The sequence below is a fragment of the Balaenoptera acutorostrata genome, chromosome 11, assembly GCF_949987535.1.
Source record: "Balaenoptera acutorostrata chromosome 11, mBalAcu1.1, whole genome shotgun sequence".
Classification (NCBI taxonomy): domain Eukaryota; kingdom Metazoa; phylum Chordata; class Mammalia; order Artiodactyla; family Balaenopteridae; genus Balaenoptera; species Balaenoptera acutorostrata.
The window spans coordinates 59789263-59815422 of record NC_080074.1 but is presented as its reverse complement, the minus strand read 5'-3'; the positions used below and the strand labels follow the sequence as shown (position 1 = coordinate 59815422).

Sequence of the window (26160 nt, the reverse complement as noted above, 5' to 3'; positions counted from 1 at the left end):
CCTGGCTGACAACCGGCATAAGAGAAGAGGATCTCTTGACTGGCCAGGCTGACCCTCCCCCACCCGCCATCTCGCTCAAGACCCTCAGCCAGCCCCATTCCAGCGGCCACCCCAGGCTGCCGCTCACTGGTCCGCTCCCAGGTCCCTAAACTCCTCGTCTCCTTCAGCTCCCTTTCCTACACCTTCCCGCTCCCCGCCACCTGCCACCGCGACCTGGGCCGGTACATTTGCATATTTGCATATGCAAATGATACACTTGCATACGGAACACCGCAGTGGGGGTCTCCGCTTGAGCTGCTTAGCTGTCTGCCCCGCGCCCTCTCACTTGGTACCTGTCGCAAAGGGCTGGGGCGGGGGCCGCGCGGGAGGGGTTAGGCCTCCCCCAGTCTCGCTCGCTCAGTTCCCGGAGGACTTGAGGAAGTGTTGCCATGGAGACGGCACGCACCCCACCCCCTTCCAGGACCAGGGTCTCGGGCTTGGTGTCTCCGGTTCTCTCCTCTCCCCCCTGCCCACCCCCACCCCCGTCCCTCGCACTTCAACCGAGATCTTGCATCGCCCCCTGGCGGCCTAGCTCGGAACTGAGCCAGGTTCGGAAATGCAAGGGGCTGCCCACGGCGAAATCACTAAGAGCTAGTGGGGCCTACCCTGCTACCCGATCCTGCTCCCAGCAGCAGGGGCGCGGGGGTCGTGACCCCAGTCCAGCTCCCCTTTCTTCATTAACGACAGAGGCCTTGCCTGGCGGACGCATCTGTCTCCCCACCTCGCACCAGCCTCGGCCCAGGTGGGTCTCGGGTTACCCGATGGTAGTGAGGGGAGAGCTGGGGAAGATTCGCCACCCCTTCCTAGGCACTCTCCTCCCTCTCCCCTCGGCCCCCAGTTAAACAGCAAACTTTTCTAACTTTTGTCAAAACTTTAATAAATTCGCAACATTCGATGGTTCGCCTCAATCCCCACTCCCGTCTCCCTAGTGGAGACGCATTCTTTTTCCAGATCTCAAAGGCTGGACCTGAGGGGTTGCGAGTGAGGCTGCTCCCAGCACCAAGTATCCGACGCCCTCGGCGGGGGAGGGGGACGGGAACCAGTCCCTTCCTGGAAGCACCGTCACGTTCCGGCGGGCCTTCCCATCTCCCCCACCCAGCAGTATAGTTGCTTTCGCCCCTTTTCTCCCCAACCTCCACTGGGCCTGCCCAGAATGGGGTTTGGTTATCCCCCGCCAGCAGGCGTCTTCACGCCTAAATCTCCTCCAGGAAGTCGGTGGGAAACAGCCCCACCTTGCGGCCGGTGTAGACCTTGACGTAGCCACCGGCTTCATCTCCTTTCTGCACCACAATCTAAAGGATTAAGGGACGAGGGAGGAGAGGAGTCAAGAGAAAACAGTAGAAGAGCTGAGCAGGGGAGTCCAGAGTTATGGAGGCCCAATCTAGTCCCATTAATGGGTTAAGATCTGCAAGGCGTGTAGTTTGCAGAGAAGCCTCTGGGCCTGGGGTTGAGTTGGGGCACCAGAGCTACCTGGTCCTTCTTGAGAGTGATCTGCCCTATCTCGCGGTTCCCCACGAAGGATCTCGTTACGCGGTGCACACGCTCTCCAGACCGGACCCGAATGATGAAGTTTGGAGGGAAAAATCCGACCTTCTCCCCTATTTTCCCCTAAAGGAGATGGTAGGGGGAATTAATCTCACAAACTCTGGTTCTAAACTCAACCCATGTCCCACCCGAGTCTCAGACATTTCTCTTACCCGCCACCACTCCTCATTGGAGTCATCAATGACTGTGATCTTCTCTCCAGGCCTGGGAGAGGAAGGAAGGGGCCTCTGAGATTTAGGGGCCTTACACATTCAGTCCCTTGGCTGTGCCCAGGTCCAGCCCCAAATAGGCTCCATGCCTGAGTCCCCCCTTTTCCTTTCCCATAGGGAGCTGGGCTCTCCCCTCTCCACTCCCAGTACACCGCCACCCCAATCCTAAGGCCTCTCACGGGAAATCCAGATCGTCCTTCTCCAGGGCTTTGAATCGATAGAGAGCCACAAAGTAATGAGACTGCTGGAAGCCAGGCTGCTTGTGCTGGGGGTGAAAGGGGGTGATGAGTCTCAGGGCACCTCTGTCCCAGACTGAGGGGCAGGAGGCCAAGGCAGGGGTATTTTCTAGACACACTACATTCCACCTCTTTCATGTCCCAGAACTAAGAGGAATGTGTTGGCTGTGTGTATGTGTGAGGTGGTAGAGAAGACAGGTTAATGATTGGAACCCATGAAATAAGTGTGAGCTTCTGCTGAGGCCGTGAGTGGCGTGAGTGGTGTCAGACCTGGGTTGGGGAGAGGACTGGGGTCTCTGTAGGGAGAAAATATTCTCACTTTGTCATCAGGTGTCTTCTTTTCAGCTTTCTTATCCCCATCAGGGTTTCCTGGAATGGGAAACACCGACAAATTGTCTCTGGCTTCTGGAGTGTAGCCCTCAATCCCTTACCTTACTGTTCCAGGGCCTCTTACCTCCAAACCTGGCATGCTCTTTGGCCCTCCATCTCCTGTGCCACAGCTGAGCCCTGACCCTCCTCCATCTCTATGGATGGAGGTGGGTGTTACTCACCATTCTGGGGTTTGCCTTCCTGTGGTCTGCCAGACTCTGGCTCCTCTTCCATCATGGCTGCTAGAGACTGGAGAGGGCACTAGAGTTAGGAAGATGCTGTCTTGGAAACCCATGCTTGCCCTGGCTCTCAAGTCAGACCAGAGAACTAGAGAATAGGATCTCAGTGTTGGAAGGAGCCTTGGAAGAAGTATCTAGTCAACCACCTGCCTAATGCAGGGATTTCCTCTGAAATAACATGGCAGGTGACCACCCACATTGTGCATGAATGTAGTTGACAGGAAGCTCACTACCTTGCAAAATCCATGTCCTTTACTATAATGTCTGCCCTTAAAAATACTACAGTGTGTAAGAGAAAAATTACAATTTTTAGCACAATTTTTAGAATTCCCTTAAAAGAACAGAACCCGAGTGGGCCTTTCTGGAAGCAGTCAGATCACATTGATAGTGCCTTATAAGTCATAGTTCACTCCAAGAAATCCCTAATTTGCACCCAACTTCCATATCAACTACTTTGAGGCCAGATCTCTAGTTCTGTTTTTGTGCAGTTGGTTTTCTTTTTTTGATCCAAGAACAGTTAGGTATTTTTCCTTACACAATTTTGAATGATTAGTTCTTGGTCTTTCTTCTAGTCTGTAAGATTTTTGAATACATTATTCAGGGTATGAGTTTTCCCTCCTAGGTTTCCCACAAACTTAATGGGATATATCATTTATATCTTCATTTGTATCAGAGAGAAAAATGTCCATAGGTGAGGACTAAGGACTAAATCATGTCATAAAGCATCAGAAATCTCCCTCTAGTTGGAAACTCCCTATAGGACCAGAATCCTTTGGGTGCTGTCATTCAACTAATTTTAGGAATCCATCTAACTGTAACCATTATCCACATTAGTCCATCCTTGTTGTCCAGAAAGATGTAAGGATATGCTAACAAATTCCTTGCTGAACTAAATACGTCTATTGTATTACCAATCTAGTAACCTATTACATAAGGAAATGAAGGTGCTCTTGGCCACAAGCTTTGTGCCTCAGTTTCCTCATCTATAGGATAAATGGGTCAGACCAGATTATCTTCATGGACCCTTGGGGGGGCTCTAGAATTCTCTGATTAGTTGGCATGACAAGCTCTCCTCTCCAAATCCAAAAGCATAGCTTTTCCTCTGTTGCCTGGCAATGCCAGGGCCCTGGGGCCTAGCCTTTAGTTAGTTATGGTGGTTTATCTGACAATTTCAGAAGGGAGCTCCTGGAGTAAACACATGCTATGGCAGGAATTGTTAAACTGAGGCCTTTTAAAATTGCATGCAAAAATTCGTCTGTTGGGTTATGTGCAATTTTAGGGGAAAAGGATCCCTACTTCTGTCAGCTTTCCAGAGAGGAGACAGGACCTGCTCCATGGGGTCTCTGGAAGGCCTCAGTAGGAAAACTGGGTGCTCACATTTTTTTTATCTGCCTGTCCCTTCTTCCGTTCCTTGTTTGCCATGATCACCCCAGTGCGAAGGGTTTCAAACACAGGGTCATTGCGATTGGCAGCAGCTAGTTGGAATGGGAGAAGAAAGGAGACATTACTGGGGAGGCAGAAAAAGGCTTGGAGGAAAGAGAGACCTCCTAAGTAAGGGAGAGATGGGACTGAGTAGGTGCGTGTGTGTTTAGAATTAGGAAAGTGTCAGCTGGGTATACCTAGGGTCATCAATTTATAAAGAGCTCTAAAGACATCACTGGAAATGTGATGGAGAAAAATATTTACCAGCACTCCTTCCAGGCAGAGCATTATATGATGTTGGAAAGACAACTCTGCTAATGAGTTGCTTGGGAGTTGGGGAATGCTCAGAATCACTATTTTCCTTTTAAGGAGAGTGGTCCTTTAACTGCTGGCTTTTGTTCCGCTGAGTGGCATGTGCAAGCTGGGGTACTACCACCAGTGGGTTCTTCTTTCTCCATCCATGCTCCTCACAGAGTTCAGCCTCTCCTCCAAATAAATGTTGAGCAAATTGTCAACAAATACACTTTTAAGGGTTGCCAAATTATGAATCTGCCCAGGATGCCCACAGCTCTTGGTCTGGCCCTGAGTCTGGCACTATGCTCTAACAAGGATGAGGACAGTCTGCTTCATGCTTAGAAATGGTTTTGCATATGAAGAGCAGAGTTTGAAGTCAGGCAGATGAAGGTTTCAGTCTTGGTTCTGTCTCTTTCTTACTGTACAAAGCTCGTGCTAAATCTTATCTCCCTCTGCTATGAAACAGGGGAGGATTGACTCTGCATCCAAGATGGCTAAAATATTAGATTGAGCGAAAACCATAGGAAATAAGAGTCTGTTTCAGAATTTGGCTTCCCAATCTGGAGATGGTGCTGAAACCATCTCTAGGCTTGCCCATTCCCTCAGGTCCCGTATGGGGCACTTACAGAGATCTTTGACACAAGCGTACTGCTGGTTGCTGTAGAGAGGGGAGCTATAGGCCCGACGGAAACCAGGGGGCTGTAGGATTGGATGGGAGAAAGCATTAGAGATAACAAGGTAGGGTCCAGAACCCATCTCTCCCATGAGTATTCACGCCTTCTTGGAGTAAGAGATGGGTTGAGGAAAAAAAAGCAGGGAAATGGGTGGGATGATTTGAGGAGGGACTGGCAAGGAGGTAGCTGGCAACACGTCCCCTCCCTTCTACTTTCTTGCTCCCCAGAGCCTACTCACGATCTTGCCGAAGCATCTCTGCATCTCCACATAGGACTGACAGTGTTCGTGGATGTTAGTTTTGCAGTTCTTACAGCGAAGCCCAAATTTGTTGTTGACTTGGGAGATGGGGAGAACATCTGGGTGAGGTTCCTGATTTCCCTTCCCCTTTGTACCATTGCTGCTACTCTAGCTCTTAGGTCCTTTTTCTGTCTGGGACCCAACACTCTCAGTTTGTAATAGTATTTTCTTAAAGCCAAATCTTACCACAGCCTGTCTGATATACAAATACTCCTTTCCTAAACACTTTCCCCCACCCCCTGCCTTCAACATCACACTCTCCACTTCCCTTCATGACTCACGCACAATCATCCGGGCACAGACATCACAGAACTTGGGCTTCTTGAAGAAATGATCTTTGAATTTGTGGGGCTTATCATTAACAAGCTTAGGAGGTTCTGGGGGTGGCTCCTCCTCCTCTTCTTCCTCCTCTTCCTCATAGATGTAGTAGATGGGCCCACCCCCAGCTCCCACTGCCTCCCCATTGGCCTGGGGCTCTGGGGGAAGCTCCATCTCCTTTGTCCCTGTAGACTCCTTCCTGAATAATTGCTTCAGCCGCTGTAGCTGAGGGAGGGAGTGAAGGAAATCCAATGTTAAAAGAACTGTCTTGCTTTCTAGAGTAGGTAAGGCTGAAGCTAACTATACATTTTTCTAGCCTGGGGCAAGGGGCACACCCCAGGATTAGGGGGTATCGGGGGCTGCGGGTGCTAGCTAGCATTTTAACAATAAACGAGTCATATACAAGTGAGATCAATTCAAGCACTTTTCTTCAAGGGCTGCAGTGGTTTCCCAGCTCCCCCCACCCGGTGGTCAGAAGCCCAGACTCACCCCACTTTGCCGAGTCTCTGCTGGGAAGCAGGAGGACTCCAGCACCTCCTTTTCTGTCATCCTGCAAGAGGTTGGACCCCACTGTGAAACCTAATCCCTGACTGCCATTCTTCCCTCCCATATTCTTGTCCCTTGCAGTGGGGTGGTCCTTGAAGGGGAGGCTTTGGGAGAAATTTGGTTAAACAGAGATCCTTCCATAGGACTTATGAGCAGAAAGATTCCATGCAAGTCCAGAGAAAAGCCCAACAGACTAAAGACCTTCCCAACCAGTTCCTCAAACCAATAACCATCCTTCTACCCTGAGGGGCAACCCCAGAGTTTACAGCCCCAAGACAGTGCACAAGGCTGTGTGGTTTAGGGATTTTCCTACAGGTACTTTGTTTCTCTTGGGAATCTGTGGGCAATAGAAATGTGACACACACCTTCCCAGATCCCCTTTCAAGAGGTTTAATGTGTGTGTCCACAAGCATGCATGGAGGGATGGGCTGGGGACATTTGTTCTCCTCTACCTCTCTCTTGAGCCCTGGGGGCCCAGTGCCTAGTTCCCAGCCTGCCTCAGGCCTCAGCTATTTTAAGTTTTCAGAGTAATATGAGCCTTTCCTTCCCTTACTACTCCATTCCCCTGATCCCACCCCCACCCCACCCTCTAATCCTAGCTCTTGTCCTGGAGTAGAATAATAATTTCACTCCTAAAACCCAAACTACTCACAGACAAGCAGAGAAATGAAGAAGCTGAATAGACTACGGATTGGGGAAGCTTGGGTGAGCAGTCCTGGAAATGGAAAGAGGATGAAGAGGCAACTTACGTTTGGAATTCCCTAAGTCAGTCCACAGCCTGTGGAGGAAAGAGGGAGCCCCTGGGATCTTGACGGTGGTGCTGGGGGAGGGCTGGTCCTCTTCCTTGGGGGCTAAGCCCCCCCAGTATTCTCTGTACTCACACCAGCTACCCAGACGGTGTTTGTAGACCTCCTAGCCTCTCGCCTTGGTGTCAGAGCTGAAATGACAGGGCTGGAGGAAAGTGGACAGCTGAGCGACAACAGCTGACACAGAGAAATTGGACACGGGGAGGGCTGGACCCTAACTCCTCCCACCCCCCCAGAGCTGCTGTTGCCTGGTTTTTCATCTATGGTGTGCAGGTCAGGACTGGCTAAATTCAGGAAGGTACATGCCGCATACTCATATGGGTGATTTTTTTTTTTTTTTTGGTCACACTGTGTGTGTGTGGCTTGTGGGATCTTAGTTCCCCATCCAGGGATCACACCTGGGCCCTCGGCAGTGAAAGCGCGGAATCCTAACCACAGGACCGCCAGGGAATTCCTTCATGTGGGTGATTTTAAATGACTAAAGGTAAAGATGAATTATAAACAGGCTTCTCCGTCCCCTTTTCCCAAGGTCCAAACATCTCCCCATTCTACCCTCCCTGGATCTACTTTAGGAACTAGCCTTCGACTTCTCAGCCACCACCTTCTTGTGGCCATGGTTTTTTTTACCTTCAAGCATCGATCTAGCCTCCAATCTTTAGGAAGGAAAGGGCTTGGAAACTGGTGAAGAAAGGAACATCTGAATTTTCAGAGCTCTCCTATCAGCCAAACTAGATTGCTTTCTTATCCATGGGTAGTTAGAAGGGTACCTTGCTGCTATCCTGTAAGGGAGTGAAGAACATGTAGTACTGCTTTGTTCCCTCCAGCTGCCCCCAGAGATATCTTTCCCCTATTCCTCTAAAGTCTTGTCCACAGGGTGAAAGGAATTCTAAGAGCTATTAAAAAAAGCCAGGCTGGGACTTCCATCTGAGGGGTTCTGGGGGAGTGAGGGTCTAATGATCACACAGAGATTGTTTTGTGAATATTGGACAGAAGGCAATAGCTGTCACACATGGAGTTTTTATCATCTGTAAGTAATGTCCCCTTTCCCATGGGAACTGCAGACTCTTGGAGGTAGGATGGCCAAGCCTCAAGCTTCCTTTATCATTCTGATTCCCTGATTCCATCTCTTTCCTCTGGTGCATATGATCTGATGGGTCAATGAGATATCTGGCATTCTTATCTCACAGGGATGCAGCCTTTTCCTAGTCTGAGCTGTGGCATGGCTGAAAAAGGAGATACTCCCATCTCAGAGCAATTTGGAGGTGGTAACGTCGTGCTGCTTTATCCCTTGTATCTGTAAGAAGTAAAGGATTATGTTGGAGGTTGAGCCAGACAAGCTTCAGAGGAGGCTGGCTAGAGAGATACTGCTACCCAGACACAAGGGATTTCCAGGGCAATGTGCTATGTCATTTCTGCCTACTGTTCTTTTTTCCTTCTTTAAGGGGTGGGTGACATTGAAAAGGGGCTGCTGGATGGTTCTGGGTCAACAGGCTCTTTAATGGCCCTTGTCTGACAGGCTGCAAAACAACAGGGCTAGCTTTGGGAAGATAGAGGAAAGCTCTATTATCTTACAGGCAAGTGACTTCTGCTCTTCACCTTTCTTCAGCTGCACAGAACAGGGACTGCTAAGCACACCTGGATAGTATGACATCTTGGCACAGCAAGTTCAATTGATGTAGCTTTTATTGTAAGAAACATGCAGTTCTGTTCCTGCCAGGTAGAACCCAATCCTCTGGCTTTGGGATTAAAGAAAGGCCCAAGTCCTCCATCCCTGAAGAGTTTTCAGAATATGAGATGGACAGGTATGAAGCAAGCATCTCGACCCAGTTTTGGACATCACTCACACTCCTCTGGCTTAGCTACCAGGGCCCTAAATGAGTATCACAGAATTAACAGGGTGGAAGGAACCTCGGAGGTCACCTAGTCAGTCCAAGTCTCTTATTTTACTGGTAAGAACTCAGAGGTCCAGAGTTGAGAGTGATGTGCTTGATAAACCACAGTTAGTGGCAGAGTCCCATTATAGACCCAGCCATCTATCAGAATTATTTGTAAGGAGTAGGACAGGATGCAGGGAATAGTGTTAGGAAGATATGTGTGCATATGCCAGAGAAAGCCATCCCAGCCCGCATCAAATCCCTCCGACCCCACCCACACCAGGGTGGCAACAGAAAACGGACTGATGTCCAGTGACAGATTTTTTTTTTATATTTAAAAACAAAATCAACCCCCCTCGAAGAACCCCCCAACAAACAAAAAATCAGATTAAATAAAATTTACAGTGAATATACCCAGCAAACATCTGTATGTGCAATTAAATACTGTGTCTGTTACTGCAGCACAAACCTCAAACAAACAATATACAAGTATTCTGGGGGGTGGAGGGAGGCCCAAGTTTTAACTCTGTGGGGTTTGGGGAGATAAGATGGGGTGGGAGAAAGGGGAAATCAATTTCATTTTTTCTTAATTCTGTCCATATAAATATATTCATAAAGACCAAAAAAAGAAAAGGGAGCTTGGGATGGTAAGGAAATAGGAGAACATGGGAGTGTGGGACCCTCCCAATTCTACCTGACCAAAAAATATGAAAGAATTAATTTCATGGTGAGAGAAGAGATAAAAAATCATAGAAGAGGATGGGAAAGAGAGGGAAGCAGACATGGGGCCAACCAGGGAAAACGAGGGACCCTTGGCAGGGGAGTGAGAAAGAGTCCAGTGCCAGTGTGAGTGTCTCTGTTTCCATCTTCATCTCTACTCTCTTAGGCTCCAGTTTAGTGTCTGTCTGTGGACTTTACCTTACCTTCTGCCTCTGTCTGTGGTCTGACAGGACCCCTTGACCCCCTCTACCCTGCCCCACCCCTGCCATGCTGGTCCCTTCTTCTCCTCCATTTATTGGGAGCTGGCTCGCTCCAGGATCCTCAGGTCATAGTTCTTTTTGGCCACTCGAAGTTTGAAGCGACTCACAGAGTTGTTGAGGCGAAGGGAGGCATTTTGGGCAGCCAGAGGGCTGGGGAACACAGCCACGATGGTGTACAAGGCAGCGAGGTCCGAGTGGCGGCCATTCTCAGCAGTCCCACCGTTGTCCCCCCCACCCCCACCAGGCAGCCCCTGAGCATCCTTGAGCCACTGGATCTTGGCGCCGGACATGGCAAGCTGAGTGAAGAGTTTGTCCGCCTCGGTACGGGTGATGCCCTCAGGGAGATCTGTCACCTCCAGCACCCGTCCCAGGACTGGAAGGGGAGGAGACAGGACATGGTTGTAAGAGGTATAGAGTAGGAAGGACTGGCCAGCAGCCCAGCAGAGGAGTATCCAGCTGACCAAGTCTGTATACAATGTCCTCAAAAGCCCAGCCTTTCTCACTTAGCTCTTTCCTCCCTCCCCAAATCAACCCAACTCCCTACCATCCAGACTCTGATCAGGGCAACTAGGAGACACAAAGGAAACTTTCTCTTCTCGTAGCCTAGAGATGTAGGCAAGAGGAGACTGGGAATCAGAATCCCAGATTTAAGATCTGGAAACCTATACCTCAGTTCTCTCACAGGGTGCAATTACTGTGAAGGAAGTGTGGCTTTTGGTTATGTTCTTTCACAAAGTTAATAGCTCAATCTGAAATATGTTCCATTCCCTTCCCAGAGGCTGGCCCAGGTAGATTCCTCTTTCTTATCATCTAGGGAAGTCAGTTTCCCTTCCTTTCCTTGTTTAGCAAACTGCTTCAGTAGGCGAAACCCCAAGAGATCTTGTTATGCCTAGTATGGTAGGCCTGCAGGAGGAGAGTTACTCCCCCATATTCTCTTATCAAGCCTCTCCTAAACTGGGTCTAGGACTACCAAAGGTAGACATCCTAGATCAGTGTCAGCACCACTGCCACAAGATTGTCTGTTAATAGCAGGCTCAACAAGCCCCATCATTGTGTTATTCCCAATTTTCACCCTCATCTTCCCTAGGACTTGGAATGGCTTGGTAAGGAGGACTGAGACACCTCACTTCTCCAGCTTCTCTTTGCTCTTGAGTACGAAAAGGTCCTCTTTTGACTCCCCACCCTAAGCTGGCTTTTCTCACCATCCTGGGCTGGTAATGCAAGGCTGGAGGGGTAAGCACCTTCTTTTGGGGATTCAGCATCCTGTCACTCACCAACGTCTGTTGTCCCCAGGTCAGTGGAGGCAGATTTGAGTGCTTGTCTCTTGCTCCGGTTTCCATGCTTCAATCCACTCTGTCCCTTCAACATTCGAAAGATAACTCTCATTCCAGGTAAACAATGACTGCCTTACATCCCAGTCTTTCTGAGAGATTAAGGAGCAGTACCCAACCCTGAGGACCCCATCCCACCAGGCAGTCAGATTGGCCAGAGAGTGGCCACTGAGAGACAAAGAGCCTCTCCCTCTTGGCACTGGGGAAGGGGTGACAGGAATGAGTACAGGAGTGGGGTAAAGGCTCTTCCCACTTCGTCCATTCTCTCTGTGTTGTCTCTCTTGTCCACCCAGCTAGTTGAGGTGGATGGCTCAGAAGCAGGGGCCTGGATGAGAAGGGGACTCTGATGGCCCTAAGGCTGATGGGAGACACCCTTACCTGGTGCACCGTGTAAGTTGACTGGCCATGGAGCAAGGGAGGGCAGATGGACAGATTGTACTGTAATGGCTGGCCCAAGAGGGAGTAGTGACCATCACCTAGGGAGGAAGAGCAGATGGTTTTCTGGGAGTTTGAACTACATGGTATGACTTTTATGAGACTTCATGGGGCTTTGGAGATGGACAGCAACAATGCATACTATTCCTACTTTTTCTACGATAGGAGTGCCCATGTCACTGATTTAAGAGTTGTCTCTCTTCCTAAACCCCTTGGCTCTCGGCTGTATCTCAGACAAAAGGGGTTATTAGGTTCCTTCACCTTTGAAGAAGGGCTCTGTCCATTGAAGACAAAAGGCCCTGGAGGAAACCTACAGACCCTTATGGCTGTCTTTTGTTTCTCATATAGTTTCTTCTCACCTTAAACCCAGGGCTCAAGTTTCTGACTCACATGAGAGGCAATACAATGCAGTGGACAAGAACACAGACTTACAGCCAGACTGCCTAGGTTCAAATCCTAGCTCTGTTACTGAAAATGGGATGTTGGGTATGTTTTCCTCTCATTAGCACTGCTGAGGTTAAATGACTATAAGACACTTACAGCACCTATAAAGTAAAGTACTTATAAGTAAAGCACTTAGAGCAATGCTTGATACATATTAAGTACCATGTGTTACCTATTATTGGTGATAAATACTATATTTCAGAGCACTTTGACGTTTTAAACCATATTTTCATCTTAATTTTATACTGCTTTTGATAGCTACGGCAGAAAGCAGATAAGATTATTTCCATCTTACGTGTGATTAACCTCATTTTATAATATTAGGAAACTGAGGTCCCGTTTTAAGTTTAAGTAACATGTTCAACATCACAAAGCTAGTTAGTTGTAGAACTAGAATTTGAACCCAAGTCTTTTAACTCAAATCCAGTATTCCCTCTTCTAAAACCATAATGTTTCTGACACATACCGTTTCTGACACCACCCCATATTCCCAGCCCTCAGACTCAGTACTGATGGATTAAACTCTTTGTTGTTCATTAGAAAGTTCAGTGAACTTCTTTTCCCTGGCTCATAATCACCAGGGACTTGGAAGTAAATACTAAATATCTAACGGAGATCTAGAGTAAATTAACTATGGGCAGCACTAAAGAGGGGCAGGTGTCTTTGGCCTAAACAGGGCCAGAGTTGGATGACCAGCCACACTGGTTCCCTGCCTGTTGCTGCCCTCTCGATCTCCCCACTTGGGAATGGGATGCGAACAGTGAATTTGACAGCAACCAGCCCTTATCTAACCCCTTACCCTGTGCTGGACCCCCAGGACGGGGGAACTGTGTGAGGACAGGAAGGGGACTGAGTCCTGTGCAGACGTTGCTGAGGCTGGTGACAGGAGAGGGTGCTGGAGACTGAGTAGGAGATGTGACGGGGCTGCTGCTCATTTGTGTGTTGGCCTGTGGGAGAGAGAGGAGTACACATCATACACACACTAAACATTACCCTCTGGATATTCCTATGGCTTGGCTTAAAAGTCACCCCTCTCAGGAAACTTCTCTTGCTGAACTCTGTCAAAGTCAGACTGCTCCTTCAAACTAGCCCCTTAGTCTCTAATTAGTTTGTATTATTATTATTATTATTTTAAAATTTATTTTATTTTTGGCTGCGTTGGGTCTTCACTGCTGTGCGCGGGCTTTCTCTAGTTGCGGCGAGCGGGGGCTACTCTTCGTTGTGGTGCGCAGGCTTCTCATTGCGGTGGCTTCTCTTGTTGTGGAGCACGGGCTCTAGGCGCATGGGCTTCAGTAGTTGTGGTACGTGTGCTCCGTAGTTGTGGCTCACGGGCTCTAGAGCGCAGGCTCAGTAGTTGTGGCACACAGGCTTAGTTGCTCCGCAGCCTGTGGGATCTTCCCGGACCAGGGCTCGAATCCGTGTCCCCTGCATTAGCAGGCGGATTCTTAACCACTGCGCCACCAGGGAAGCCCAGTTTGTATTATTTTAATATCCACTTTTTGACATACTGTTTTAAGTATTCCCTTAGCATTTTTAAGCATGTGTCCCATCTGCCACCTTAAATCTTAGGTTCCTTGAAAGAAGATTCTCTCTTCTATTTCTTGTGTTTCTTCCCGAAAAGTGCCCAGGGAAAGACAAGTAACAGAGGTTGCTCAGTCAATGGCAAAGATTACTTCCTGAGAAGAATCTGGTTACCTCCCTGCCAAGACAAAGCTGGGTTGCAGGGACTCACCTGGGGGCTACTGTCAGGACTGTACAGGTCTCCAGGTTTCTGCCCCCGCTGGTCCATGCTGTAATATTTACAGTGACTCCACTGGACCATGGATGGGTTCTGGGGGGGCTGGGGTCCATTAGGGACATTCAGCTGCATGACCACCACACCTGGTCCAGAAGGTGACACTCCTGGGTGGCAGGAAAAAAGCAGTTGGTTGTGAATTCAAACTACATTTTAGGCCTGTCAGCTAACCCTAGGTGGAAAAGCCAGTAAGCAAATCCACCTACTGGCTTCAGGGTCACTTAAACTGTGTCCTGCCAGGAATCTGAGATAGTTGCTGATTTGGTCTCTGACTCTCTCTCAGACCAGTGGAAACTTCGAACCAGTGGAAGTTTGAGTGGAAGATGCCAATGCCCTCCTGGCCTTCACCTGGTGAGGGGTACTTTGGTATGCTTGGCAGAAAACTACTTCATTTCTGTCAAAGTTGGGTATTACCAAATGCCTGGGTCAGACTGCTCAACTGTCTGGGCATGGTACAGGTCCCAGTCTGGGGCTTGGGCCAGGGCTGCAGGCACGTGCCGGCTTTTCTGGTAATGGCTGCAGATAAGTCAGCGATCTCTGGTTGTTCTGGAGAAGATAAATGTGCATAGCTTCACTAAACCAGATCCAGGATATAATTCTTGGGCAAGGGTTGGGTGAATTGGGAACATTTCAAGTAGAGGGAATGGCATAGAGATGTATGTCATACTCAGGAAATGACAAATAATTCAAGGTACTAAGGCACAGGGGCTATGTAGGGGAAGTAGTAGGAGATGAGATACATTTATTCATTTATTCAACAAACGTTTATTGAACATTTGTCTATGTGCCAGTTCCTATGCTGGGCACTGGGTATACAAACAAACAAACAAAAAGACTGGTCTCTACCCCCATGGAATGAACAGTCCATTAGGGAATCGGACATTAAACAAATAGCTGGTGTCAGAGTTTGAAGCACATTCTGGTAAGGGTTGTATCCCGTAGGTGTTGGGAACAGGACTTGTGTTTCAGAGAGCTAACCCAAGTGGCCGAATGTAAGATGGCTGAAGGGAGGGAGAGACTAGTGACCAGAAGACTAGTTAGGAGGCTACTGAAACAGAACAAAGTGGTTATGAATTAGAGCAGTGACAGCAGGAATGGAGTGGGAGGGTGAGACTCTCTGAAGGTTTTACTGACAGGTTCAAGGTGACTGACTGGATGCAGCCCTGAGGTTTTAGCCCAGGCAACCATGGATATAGTCTTACCCTCTCACAGTCTGGGGGAAGGAAAGGGCTCAATGAGGAGGAACATTAAGTCCTGAATCTTCCTCATGGTGAAAAGCAAGGTAAGGGGTCAGGGAGAAGCAGTTTGAGGGACAGTTCCTGCTGGGAGAGATGAGCAGGAGCTCTGCTTCCCCACGGGGGACTGTCCAGCATGAGGCTTTGCTCTTGACCCCCCAGACTGTATTTCTGTGGATGGACAGGCTGAGTTCATGTGTGTGTCTGGTGGTAGAGAAATGGGACTGAGGGTCGCTAGCTCGAAAACCTGCTGCAGTGCTGCTGTCTTCATGGCTCAGTGCTCTGGGGCTGCCACTGCTGCCGCCATCGCACTGCTTCCTGTGATGGGAAATGTTGCAGCCTCTGCCCTGGGCACCAGTCATGCTGGGAAGTGAGCGTGATTGCTTTTCTCAGGTAGCATCGGTCAAAGGAAAGGAAAAGAAACCGTGGGAGGTCTGAGAGAACAGCTCAGGAGACACAGCATCTGTTGCACCCTATTCCCCAGTTTGTGCCCCCCTCATCCTCTAGGGCTCATACAATCAGAGAGCACAAATACTCAGAGCGACAGGCTCACCTCTCCCCTTCCCCTGCCAAAGGGGACAGGGTATTCATCAGCATGGCTTGTAAAAGGGCCACAGGAAAATTGTACAGTTGTGAAGTGTCATGCATTTAACAACTCCCCCTTTACTACAGTTGCTCTGGGCATTGTATTTCCCCACCCTAAGAGCTCCACCTGCTCTGATGTTCTTTACCCAAAAAACTGCAACTGACCTTATTCAGACACCTCACTGCTACCTGAGGGGGCCAACGTAAAAATAATCAAATCTATAGCTTTTTTGGAAGGCAGCTTATAACCTGAGCCTAATGCCCTGGGCCAGGAAAAGGTAGAGGATGTGTGAGTATGTAGGGTGTGGGCATAAGCAAGGCAGTAGAAGCTCTTTCTAATACCAACATGTAGCCTTAAGGAGCTATTAGGGGGCTAAAGTGGAGGGGGAAAGAGAACAAAGTCCTCATATTATTTTCTCTGATCCGAACAAAAACAAAGGCAGGGTTCTCAGTTGCAGCCTCATGCCTGAGCTCCTCCCCTCACTGAGTCCTCCCCCGCTGGCCTGGAGTGTTGTTCCTTCACTCAGCTGAGGACAGAGAGCACTACTCTGCTGATGAGATGATTTTTATGCTTCTCTTCCTCAAGCCAGAAGCTGGTGGCATCCATTAGCAGCTGAACTGTGGCTACTTCTTAATGCACGTGGCAAAAAACCCCCCAAATCCCCCAAAACGAAAACCCCCCACAGCACTGCCCAGTGACAGCGCTTCCACCTAATCAGGTTGGGGGAAGGAGCCTGGGTTGGAGTGGGAAGGGGGAAAAGGGAGTTGAATAAGGAAATCAATTTCAGCTTGAAAGCTCTGAAAGGAGAGGGAACGTGTGAATGGCTTTTTAAGTGGCATCATTAAACCTGGGCAGAAAGGTCGATTGGGCAGAGCAAACCGCATAAATATAAACAGATGACATTTATGTCTGGCAGAATTGCTTTTGTTTAGTTTTTTTTTTTTTTTTAAATCGCTGAGGTAGAAAACTGATAAGGCTTCTTCCTTACCATCTGGAATCAAATCTATGGAAAGGAATGTCCAGAGAAATAAAATCCCACAGGCATCTTTCCCAAATTACAGGATAGAATCCTATAGTATCTTCGTAGTTTTCCATTTTTTTGGTGGGAGAGAGGGTTATCTTCAGGGAGTGGGGATTGAAAAGAGTTAGTCTCAGCTTTGGAAAGCCCTCAGCTACAAAATGAGCCAGTAAGTAGGTGAGAAGCTATTTCTGTATGTACCTCACTCTGGCCGTGCTGCTGTGTCACTGTGAGTTGAGAGTCTGTGCATAGGTTTCACTGCCATTTCATGTCTGTGTGCCTCTTCCCCAGACAAGCATCCCTGTAGAAACCTCAAGGGACCTGCAAGTCACTATTTTAGTGGGAAGAAAAGTATTTCCTGAGGTTATGATTATATCTAATATCACAGTGGAGGAATTAACGTCCAGGCCTGGGGGTAAACTGGGCAACTACAAAAATGTATTAATAAACTGGAACAATTGCTCTAGGAACAGCCAATCCTAATCCCTGCCTTTATTTTTGGAAAAGTGACCATGTTGCTACATGGGAGAAGGGCGGGTGACTGTCCTCTGAAGGTGACATAGCAGCCCTTGTGGGGAATGCCAGCCTTCTATCTTTTCAGTAAAGGGCAAACTGGAAAGGAAGGTGTAAGAAGCACTTTTTCTTTTCTTCCACTTCCTCTTAGATTTCCATGAGCAGGGATTGAAGACTTTTAAGATCGATGCTATGGTGAATAGGTCTCTTAGATGATGTGGGTGGAAGAGAGGGTCCCATTATCTAGGAAAAGTACAAGGGGTCAGTCAGAAGCCTAGGGTCAATCAGGGTAGCCAGAAGGAAAGGAAATATAACAGAAAATTCTAAAGCAGCAAGGAAATTAGATGATAAAGAGGGTTTTGTCTATTTCTATTAATTTGGGAAGAGCCTAGATTATCTCCTTCCAATCCCAGTCCAGATCTCTAGTGCTGCCAACTTTCAGAACAATAGCTGTTTCAGTTTACTTAATTAACCCAGCACTAGGTCCAGAGTAGGTACTGAAAAATTATTTTCACTTGATTTGTTTCTAATTCATCTTGTATTTGCAGATGAAGAGACATAACTGTAGAGACCCAACAGATATACTGATATACCACTAAGGATATATACAAAAATTCACATACAAGCATACCCATATGCACACGCACACACTTATTTTAACAAACAGGAGAGAAAACGCCCTGAGGTGCCAAGCACCACCTCAGGCTACAGCAGTTCTTGGAGCTGGTTTCTATAATTTCCATACCCCGTTGGGAATTTCGAGGTCAAGTGCCCCTGGCGGACACTAGGAGAAACAGCTAGAGAGACCAATAATGTAATAAAGGGTAGTAAGGGTTGGTGAATTTTAAAACCTCAGCCTGTAAGAGATCCATGGTTGGTCTGGATAAAGGAAGAAGTCATTACATTGAAGGTAAGAACTGATCATGTCTTGTGAGCAAGCTTAATTCTGGAATTTACTCCAGAGCACCTAACATAGAGTACAGAAAATCTTATGTGAAAAATATTCCATTTCTAAAATAAGAAAAATTGGCAAAATACCTCCTTCTCACCAGAAGAGGGAACCCTGACATTCCCACAATAGAGCTGAATGGGGATGGCTGGAGGCTACCTTAAGACCTCCTCCCCTCCAGAACCCGTGAAGTCTACTTAACTGCAGCGTAATGATATGTCAGGGTTGGGTGAAAGGGAAACAAACAAGAGCAGTTGTACTTGGTGTATTGGGGGAGTTCTTGGCAAAGACAGATAGTGAGAGGCTGCAAGGCATAAGTCTATTCACCTTGGATAACTGGCCCCTCCAAAGAAGGCCTTTAGCTATTTAACATGATATCCATTTATTTCCTACTGGAGAGAAAGGAATAGAGTACAGAAACCTGTTGAAAATGTGTTACTGAGGATGTAGCATGGGTTATAGAAAGTGAAAAGACCCAAGTTCAAGCTCTAGGACTGTGATTTTAGGCAAGTCATTTATTCTCTTTGAGTCTTCAATTTCCTCTTCACCAGGTTGTGGTGAGAATGAAAATGACACAATGTATGCGAGCACATACGAAAAACTAAACAAATCTAAGATACGATTTTAAAAGCATTTTATCAGCCTCCCTCACACTCCCAAGAGAAAAGAAAAGCTGTTTACAGGAAGAATGAGTGCAACAGACAGAAGTAAGCACTTTGTGTCTCAAAGGCATGTGAGTGGTGAGTGTAGTGCTGGATTCAGCAAAGAGGGAGAGGGAGAGGGAGAGAAAACAAGGAACTCAATCGACATGTGACCCCCCAGGGATAGGGATCAGGCAACCAACCTCACCTCTTGAGGGGTCAATTTCAGCACCTCTGGAAAACACCAGCCAGCCAGGACTTTGGTCTTCCCTCATGATGGGGTCACAGTTGGGGACAGAGCCAATCCCTGAACTCTCTCTGTCCTTCCCAGCTCTAAAGCACAAGTCCTTCAGCAGTGTTTGCTCTCACCAGTGCCCAAGACCCCTCAATTCTTTATCCTCTTACCTGAGTACTGCTGTGGCATCTGTGGTGGACTGCAGGGAGAGGGAGACTGAGGCATCTGGTACTGCTCAGAGCCAGGAGGTTGCAGAAACCCCACAGAAGGGCTAGGGAGATGGAGAAGAGAAGAGTGGTAAAGCGGTAGAGGGAGGAACGCAACTCCTGGCAGACAGCTGTTGCTTCCTGGGCCTCCCCTGTGGGAAGTCAAGGCAGCTCCAAGCCATTCCCAGACCAATTTGCCATGCAATTTCTAAAATCACTCATCAGTTCAAAGTTAATTATATATATTTGTACTTGATCATCTTTCAATTAGGAAGCTGCTAATCAGCGCTACGGATGGAATGTCAGTAACACATGCTCTTCCCAACAGTGTAGAAACACCAAACACATACACGTGTGCACGCACACAAACACAAACACACACACACACACACACTCTGAGAAACACAGCAGAAACACGAAGAGAATGCCAGAGACAGACACACAGGGCTAAAGTGCTAGAGAGAGATGGGCAAAAAATAACTAAGGAGATTTAGCATATTTTCTCAATGGCAAACACATATAGTCAACTAAAGACAAATGGGGAAAAATCTCACAAAACTCAAGACAACATGGAGACATACACATAAAAAGAAAGAAATGTGGACACTGAGAGAGACACAGAAATACTTGAGGCCCAGACTTGAGTTCTAGTCCCAGCTCTGCTTCTACTAACTAGTTGTGTGACTTTGGGTAAGTTTCTTAACATCCCTAGTTGGAACTTCCTCATTTATAAAAGAAGAGAGAAAAATAAAACAAGGGGAGTGGACTATTAGACACTTAGAAATGTCTAAATACTTAGACACTTCTAAGGTAACTTCTACCTCTAAAATTCTATTAGCTATGAGCTATACTAAGATATATATAAATAGACATATAGAAATAGGCTATCTCACATTCATCCATGGATATAGAGGTACACAGAAAAATTTACATATGTATACTCCAAATTGCTTTTTTAAAATAATAAGCAGTCTCTATCTCATAGTTCTGAATCCCACTGATTAGAAAAACAAAAAATGGGGGAAATTATAAAGCCTCTGTCTCCGAAGCATGAATTTTTCCTGCTGATGAATTCTTATGCAGATATCGAATTGACAAGGAGAAGAGGAGAATGAACTCCCTCATGTTCTACCTGCTTTAGCGTACCACTGGGATTTTTACCCCTGACTTTCTTTCCCAGTGGAAACAAAACCATGGTGCAACAGTTGCTAAAGGTCTGTGGGAGATGCACCCCAACTCTCTGGGAGTCCTCACCTTGTACCGTTCTGCTGAGCTGGAGGGATCATGCTGTAATACACTGGTACGCCCCCTGCTGGGAGGCCCCCTTGCACAGATTGGCTCGCAGTGACCAGCATGGGTTGCTGGAAAGGCGGCTGGACCACATTTTGCGAGTCATTACCCACTGGGACCTGGGTGGAGACAAGAAGAGAATGACCACTCTTACTCCCAAAGAGTTCATCCAAAGAACAGCCTCTAGTCATCACTAGACCAGGACACTCTAACCTCCTTCCCTACCTTTAGAGACTTCTATTCTCCTTACCTGCATAAAGGAAATGCTTAGAGCTACCTCCATTCCCTTCCTCTCCAAACCTCACCCATGGGCATGTGATGTACAGGAAGGAGCCTAATTTCCTCTAGATCCTACTTTTCTGGGTATATACTTGTTTGCATGGCTATATAAAAACCAAACAGTTTAAATAAAGACTGTTCTCAGACTCTCTGGGCCTTCTCTCAGAGGAAGAAAACCTAAAAATTCTAGGGGTAAAGTGAACAATGTTTTAGTGTTCGAGTTGTCAGACTGGAGGATGTGGGAAACTGTGCTCCTTTTCCTCATCCCAAGGACTGGGTGATCTTTCCTAGTACAGAATGCACCCACTTGGTAAGAAGGCAGTGGAGTGTACTGAACCACCAGGCCTTGCATCTGGCCCCCCATGCTGCTCCTCTGGCTGCTGAGCAGGCCCTGGTTCTGTGGCTGCTGGACCCCAATCATGCCTTGGTAAGCCGCCTGCTGCTGGTTAGGCATCATGGGCTGTAAACCTAGGGATGGGCAAAGCAGAGAAGACATTAGCATAGTATCAACAAGGTTTAGGAGGTCACACTCTCTCAGTAATTTTCTTTCTATTTTACTTTTTCTTTTTCTGGAGATCACGGGTTCCTCCATAGGACCCTAATCATTCCTGCCGCCCCCCCGCCCCTGCACCCCCTGCTTTTTACTTTATTTTTAAAAATAAATCTATCTATCTATTTATGGCTGCATTGGGTCTTTGTTGCTGCACACGGGCTTTCTCTAATTGCAGCGAGCGGAGGCTACTCTTTGTTGCGGTGTGCAGGCTTCTCACTGCAGTGGCTTCTTTTGTTGCGGAGCACGGGCTCTAGGCGCACAGGCTTCAGTAGTTGTGGCACGCGGGCTCAGTAGTTGTGGCTCACGGGCTCTAGAGCGCAGGCTCAGTAGTTGTAGCACATGGGCTTAGTTGCTCCGTGGCATGTGGGATCTTCCTGGATCAGGGCTCGAACCCGTGTCCCCTGCATTGGCAGGCGGATTCTTAACCACTGCGCCACCAGGGAAGTCCCCCCTGCTTTTTAAACAGCGAAGGTAATTCTCTTTCCCAGTCTCCACCCTTCCCTTACTCACTACCTTCTTACATCAGCGGTTCCTCTTACCAGGTTGCTGGGATGGCTGAGGCAGCTGTTGACCACGTTGGGGGCTGTAGGCCACCGGGTGAGAGAGAGGTCGATATTGCTGGTTGGAGTTAGGATACTGTCCAGGGGGATAGTAAGAAACCTGGATCTATGGTAAGAGGAAACAGATGTATCAGAAAGTCCCTCAAATTCAGCCCCAACATCCCCAAACTATTAAATACATCATGGTTAATTCCCAGAAATCTGTAAACGGAGCTATTTTGGGCCTGCAATTGCAGCATTAGTATACAAGTTTGAAACAGAACAGGAAGAACTTGTGTTATTTGAAAGATGGCCTTCTGACTAGAAAGAAGATTCCCAAGTCAAGGTGGGGAAATGGAGGTGGGTAGGGGACAGTTATCCCCTCTGATTTGTCTAAATGAGAGGAAGAAAGAAGGATTATAATACTGGACAAACTGAATTAGTGATTTATTTTTTTAAAAAATATTTATTTATTTATTTGGCGGCGCTGGGTCTTAGCTGCGGCATGTGGGATCTTTTAGTTGCAGCATGCGGGCTGTAGGTGCAGCATGTGGGACCTAGTTCCCCGACCAAGGATCGAACCCGGGCCCCCTGCATTGGGAGCACGGAGTCTTAACCACTGGACCACCAGGGCAGTCCCTGAATTAGTGATTTAAACTGGGAACCCAAGCCACTCACCTGCTGGGGGGGCTGCATGTAGCCCTGGGGTGGCAGGACTTGCTGAGTAGGTGGTGCATGGTTAGAGGTGGAATAGCTGGAAGTAGGGAGGGGCTGTCCTGTAGAAGCCATGATGAAGCTAGTCTGCTGAGGGTGCTGGGAGATAAGTGGGGGCTGGAACAGAGCTGAGGATGGGTCAGCTGCTTCGGTAGAACCTTGGCGGCTAAGGCTCATTTGTCCAAAGGGGTTGCTGAGATCATCTGTCTGTTGAGAGAGTGAGGGAGACCCAAGGACTGAGGTCATATCAAACCCTAGGTCTTTGGCTTCAACACAGACAGACAGACAGAAATAGTAGCCCTCTCTACAGCCTTCCTTACTTACACCAATTTGGGACACTCCTGCATGTGTGCCCTAGGAAGCGCTTTTTAGCCCTAAGCCTCTGTCATACGGTGTTTTGTTTTATTTATTTATTTATTTCATAAGTGTTTTTAAAAAAAACTTATTTATTTTTGGCTGTGTTGCATCTTCGTTGCTGCACGCGGGCTTTCTCTAGTTGTGGCGAGGGGGGCTACTCTTTGATGCGGTGCGCGGGCTTCTCATTGCGGTGGCTTCTCTTATTGTGGAGCATGGGCTCTAGGTGCGTGGGCTTCAGTAGTTGTGGCACGCAGCTCAGTAGTTGTGGCTCTCAGGCTCTAGAGCACAGGCTCAGTACTTGTGGCGCATGGGCTTGGTTGCTCTGCGGCATGTGGGATCTTCCCGGACCAGGGCTCGAACCCATGTCCCCTGCATTGGCAGGTGGATTCTTAACCACTGCACCACCAGGGAAGCCCTCATAGGGTGTTTTAAATTGCTATGAATTGAACAGCTGTTTGAAGCCCAACTCCAGAGCCAGTCTTCCTACCACATATGGGGTAACAATGGTCACTCTGATTATGATCTTTATTAGAATTAGTCCTGGGGAGATGGGAGCAATGACACAACTTCTATATATAGAAAAAACAGGACAAACTAGTGGGGAAAAAACCCTACAGAATCTTTCCATTTCCTGTCTTCCTCATGCCTCCAACCATACAAAGGGCCCCTACATTGTCATAAATCTCGTTTTTATAATAAAGGACCCAGATAACACCTTGCGTGGATTATGGGTGGGTTCACGTGGCTCCCCAGCTCTGCCTATGCGGTGGAAAGACTGGTGGGCTCCCAACTCCTGCTGCTTATCTCCTTACTCCCTCTTGCAATCATTTCCACCCCTGTTCTCTGACACTTGCCTAGAGTTCTCCTGCCCTTCAGAAACCACTTCCAATTCTCACCTCTGAAAGGAGGCCAGGGTGAGTGGCTGAGCTGAAGGGCGAGACTGACTGGCTAGTTTGTAATTGCCTTCTCTCTCAGCCCTCTTCTCTAAGCAGAAAGAGTGAGGGTGTTCCATCCCTCACTTGTATGGTGATAGGTTAGTCTGTTAACTTCCTCATCTTTTTTGCTCCATGGACAGTAATCAAAATACACATATACATACACATGCAGAGCAGAAGTTCTTTTGCAAATGAAACTAGCAGAAACAAAAGATAATGCTTTCCTGTGGTTTCACTCACTTTTCAGGGATCTGATCTTAGCTATTTTGCTACCTTAGTGGGCAGGAATAGATGACAGGAGGACTGGACTGCAGTTACTATTTTGAGGTTCATATTCTAGAACTTTTCAGAAAGGAGATAAGAGGTGGGAGGAAAGAGGGGTTTCTAGTAAAAAAGCAGACAGGTGTGATTAACACAAAGTTAAAAAAAAATCAGGGCTCCTATAACCATGATAGAAGTTATCAACTATGAGACAAATCAGATCTTCAAAGGATTTGTCGTCAGGGTACGAACAATTTAAACAGCATGTGCTATTCAACAGAAGAGGATATTTTTAATGTAAAATAATATGGTAAAATAGGGGAACATTTTAAGTTTTCACCAGTCGTACCAGAGAAATCTGCAACTGTTTTTATTTTTAATTTTTAATTTTTAAATATTTATTTATTTTTGGCTGTGTTGGGTCTTCATTTCTGTGCGCAGGCTTTCTCCAGTTGCGGCGAGCGGGGGCCACTCTTCATTGCGGTGCGCGGGCTTCTCACTGTTGTGGCTTCTCATTGTCGTGGCTTCTCTTGTTGCAGAGCACAGGCTCTACACGTGCAGGCTCAGTAGTTGTGGCTCACGGGTCCAGTTGCTCCGTGGCATGTGGGATTTTCCCAGACCAGGGCTCGAACCCGTGTCCTCTGCACCGGCAGGCAGACTCTCAACCACTGCGCCACCAGGGAAGCCCTGTTTTTATTTTTAAAATAAATTTATTTATTTATTTATGGCTGCATTGGGTCTTCATTGCTGCACGCGGGCTTTCTCTAGTTGTGGTGAGCGGGGGCTACTCTTCGTTGTGGTGCACAGGCTTCTCATTGCAGTGGCTTCTCTTATTGCAGAGCACGGGCTCTAGGCACGAGGGCTTCAGTAGTTGTGGCTCGCAGGCTCTAGAGCACAGGCTCAGTAGTTGTGGTGCATGGGCTTAACTGCTCCGCGGCATGTGGGATCTTCCCGGACCAGGGCTCAAACCTGTGTCCCCTGCATTGGCAGGCGGATTCTTAACCACTGCACCACCAGGGAAGTTCCTGTGTTTTTATTTTTAAAAGAAATTATAAAGAATCATTCTGTACAGAATAAACTGGGTTCCTCAGACATGTCCTGGGAGCAGATGAGATGAAGGATGCACATGGTAGAGAGGATGAGGAACCCAGGTTAGACCAACATCTGATTTTGTTCACTGTCCTGAAACTCAGGGGAATTCAATGTTCTTCTCTGTCTTACATTTAGGCATCTTCTGATGCCTGAAGTACTGTTATGAGGTCACTAGAATGAAGTATAGTTCAGCCTGTGCTGGCCCCTCAAGAAGAAATACCTTCTAACAACGGTCCTTTAAACAGCACAACTGTTTTGCACGGTTGTCAGACTGACCCAGACATGCCCAGACACAGGCCACACACGGACAAGACAAAAAGGGGGAATGGAGTTTATACCATGTTGTACTGCTGGGGTGGAGAGACTGGCAGAAGGACTTGGGGACAGGAGCCTGGAGAGAACTGAACAGGCTGCGGAGAGGGCTGCAGAGCTGGGACTGGCTGTGGACCAGCAGAGAGACATGTGGAAAGGGAAGAGAAAAGGGAGGTACAGGGAGAGGCATAGGCGGGGGTGGGGGTGGGGCAGAGATGGGGAGGGAAAGGGAAGGAACAACAAGGTTAATCATAAAAGAAATTTCACATGAAAAGTAAGGCTTCTGAGCAGGCTGGAGACCAAGCCCAGGACAGCTCATGGTTTTCACATCTCTGACAAATAAGCAATCTCTCCCATCAGTACAGACGCACTGCACACTCTGCCCCATTAGGCACTCAGAACTCTGCAGCTGTTGTGAGCAATCTCAGAGCTAGGGTCTGCCGCCTGATCCCAAACACAGCTTTTGCCCCAAGCATTTTTCCTGAGCACAGGATTCCTGGGGCGCATAACCCTCCTTGAATGCCCACGTGAGAAGGGATTCCTGCTTCTGTAGGAAGGGTCATCCAAGGTCTGGCTCGGCTCTCCCAGGCA

General features: G+C 47.8%; 2 protein-coding genes across 32 annotated transcripts in view; both read right to left on the bottom strand.

Annotated features, from left to right (window-relative positions):
* Positions 1–890: 890 nt before the first annotated feature.
* On the bottom strand, positions 891–7145 carry STAC3 (SH3 and cysteine rich domain 3). Of its 3 annotated transcripts, XM_007179645.3 has the most exons (12): positions 6939–7145; positions 6133–6193; positions 5607–5868; positions 5266–5363; positions 4980–5052; positions 4015–4112; positions 2581–2647; positions 2349–2398; positions 1973–2058; positions 1737–1788; positions 1510–1647; positions 891–1331 (listed from the first exon to the last, which is right to left on the bottom strand). In XM_007179645.3, exons 2-12 carry the CDS (start codon positions 6190–6192, stop codon positions 1233–1235), a joined length of 1083 nt encoding a protein of 360 aa, XP_007179707.1. In that variant the 5' UTR covers position 6193; positions 6939–7145; the 3' UTR covers positions 891–1232. The 3 variants fall into 3 exon arrangements, with proteins under 3 accessions (XP_007179707.1, XP_007179708.1, XP_007179709.1); XM_007179646.3 differs by lacking the exon at positions 6133–6193; XM_007179647.3 differs by lacking the exons at positions 4980–5052; positions 5266–5363; positions 5607–5868; positions 6133–6193; positions 6939–7145 and adding an exon at positions 4324–4930.
* A 2032-nt stretch (positions 7146–9177) lies between these two features.
* Positions 9178–26160, bottom strand: part of R3HDM2 (R3H domain containing 2) — a 148564-nt gene continuing 131581 nt past the window's right edge. For 14 of the 29 annotated variants that reach the window (XM_057556299.1, XM_057556298.1, XM_057556295.1 and 11 more), the window contains 12 exons: positions 25596–25697; positions 22577–22819; positions 21899–22025; positions 21114–21274; positions 20492–20646; positions 19202–19302; positions 14269–14400; positions 13792–13961; positions 12859–13006; positions 11559–11656; positions 11124–11208; positions 9178–10222 (listed from right to left, as the gene is read on the bottom strand). In XM_057556299.1, the coding sequence (XP_057412282.1) occupies positions 9882–10222; positions 11124–11208; positions 11559–11656; positions 12859–13006; positions 13792–13961; positions 14269–14400; positions 19202–19302; positions 20492–20646; positions 21114–21274; positions 21899–22025; positions 22577–22819; positions 25596–25697 (1863 nt within the window). In that variant the 3' untranslated portion in view covers positions 9178–9881. The remainder of the gene's footprint in view (positions 10223–11123; positions 11209–11558; positions 11657–12858; positions 13007–13791; positions 13962–14268; positions 14401–19201; positions 19303–20491; positions 20647–21113; positions 21275–21898; positions 22026–22576; positions 22820–25595; positions 25698–26160) is intronic. The other 15 variants (XM_057556314.1, XM_057556318.1, XM_057556324.1 and 12 more) reach the window with 3 other exon arrangements.

Bases quoted from the DNA above. Each gene is read 5' to 3' on its own strand.
- STAC3 (XM_007179645.3), bottom strand. From the start codon at position 6,192: ATGACAGAAAAGGAGGTGCTGGAGTCCTCCTGCTTCCCAGCAGAGACT. The intron at 5,053-5,265 runs GTGAGTAGGCTC...CCAATCCTACAG, and splicing joins AGAGATGCTTCGGCAAGATC to CCCCCTGGTTTCCGTCGGGC. The intron at 4,113-4,979 runs GTAAGTGCCCCA...CATTCCAACTAG, and splicing joins CGCTTGTGTCAAAGATCTCT to CTGCTGCCAATCGCAATGAC.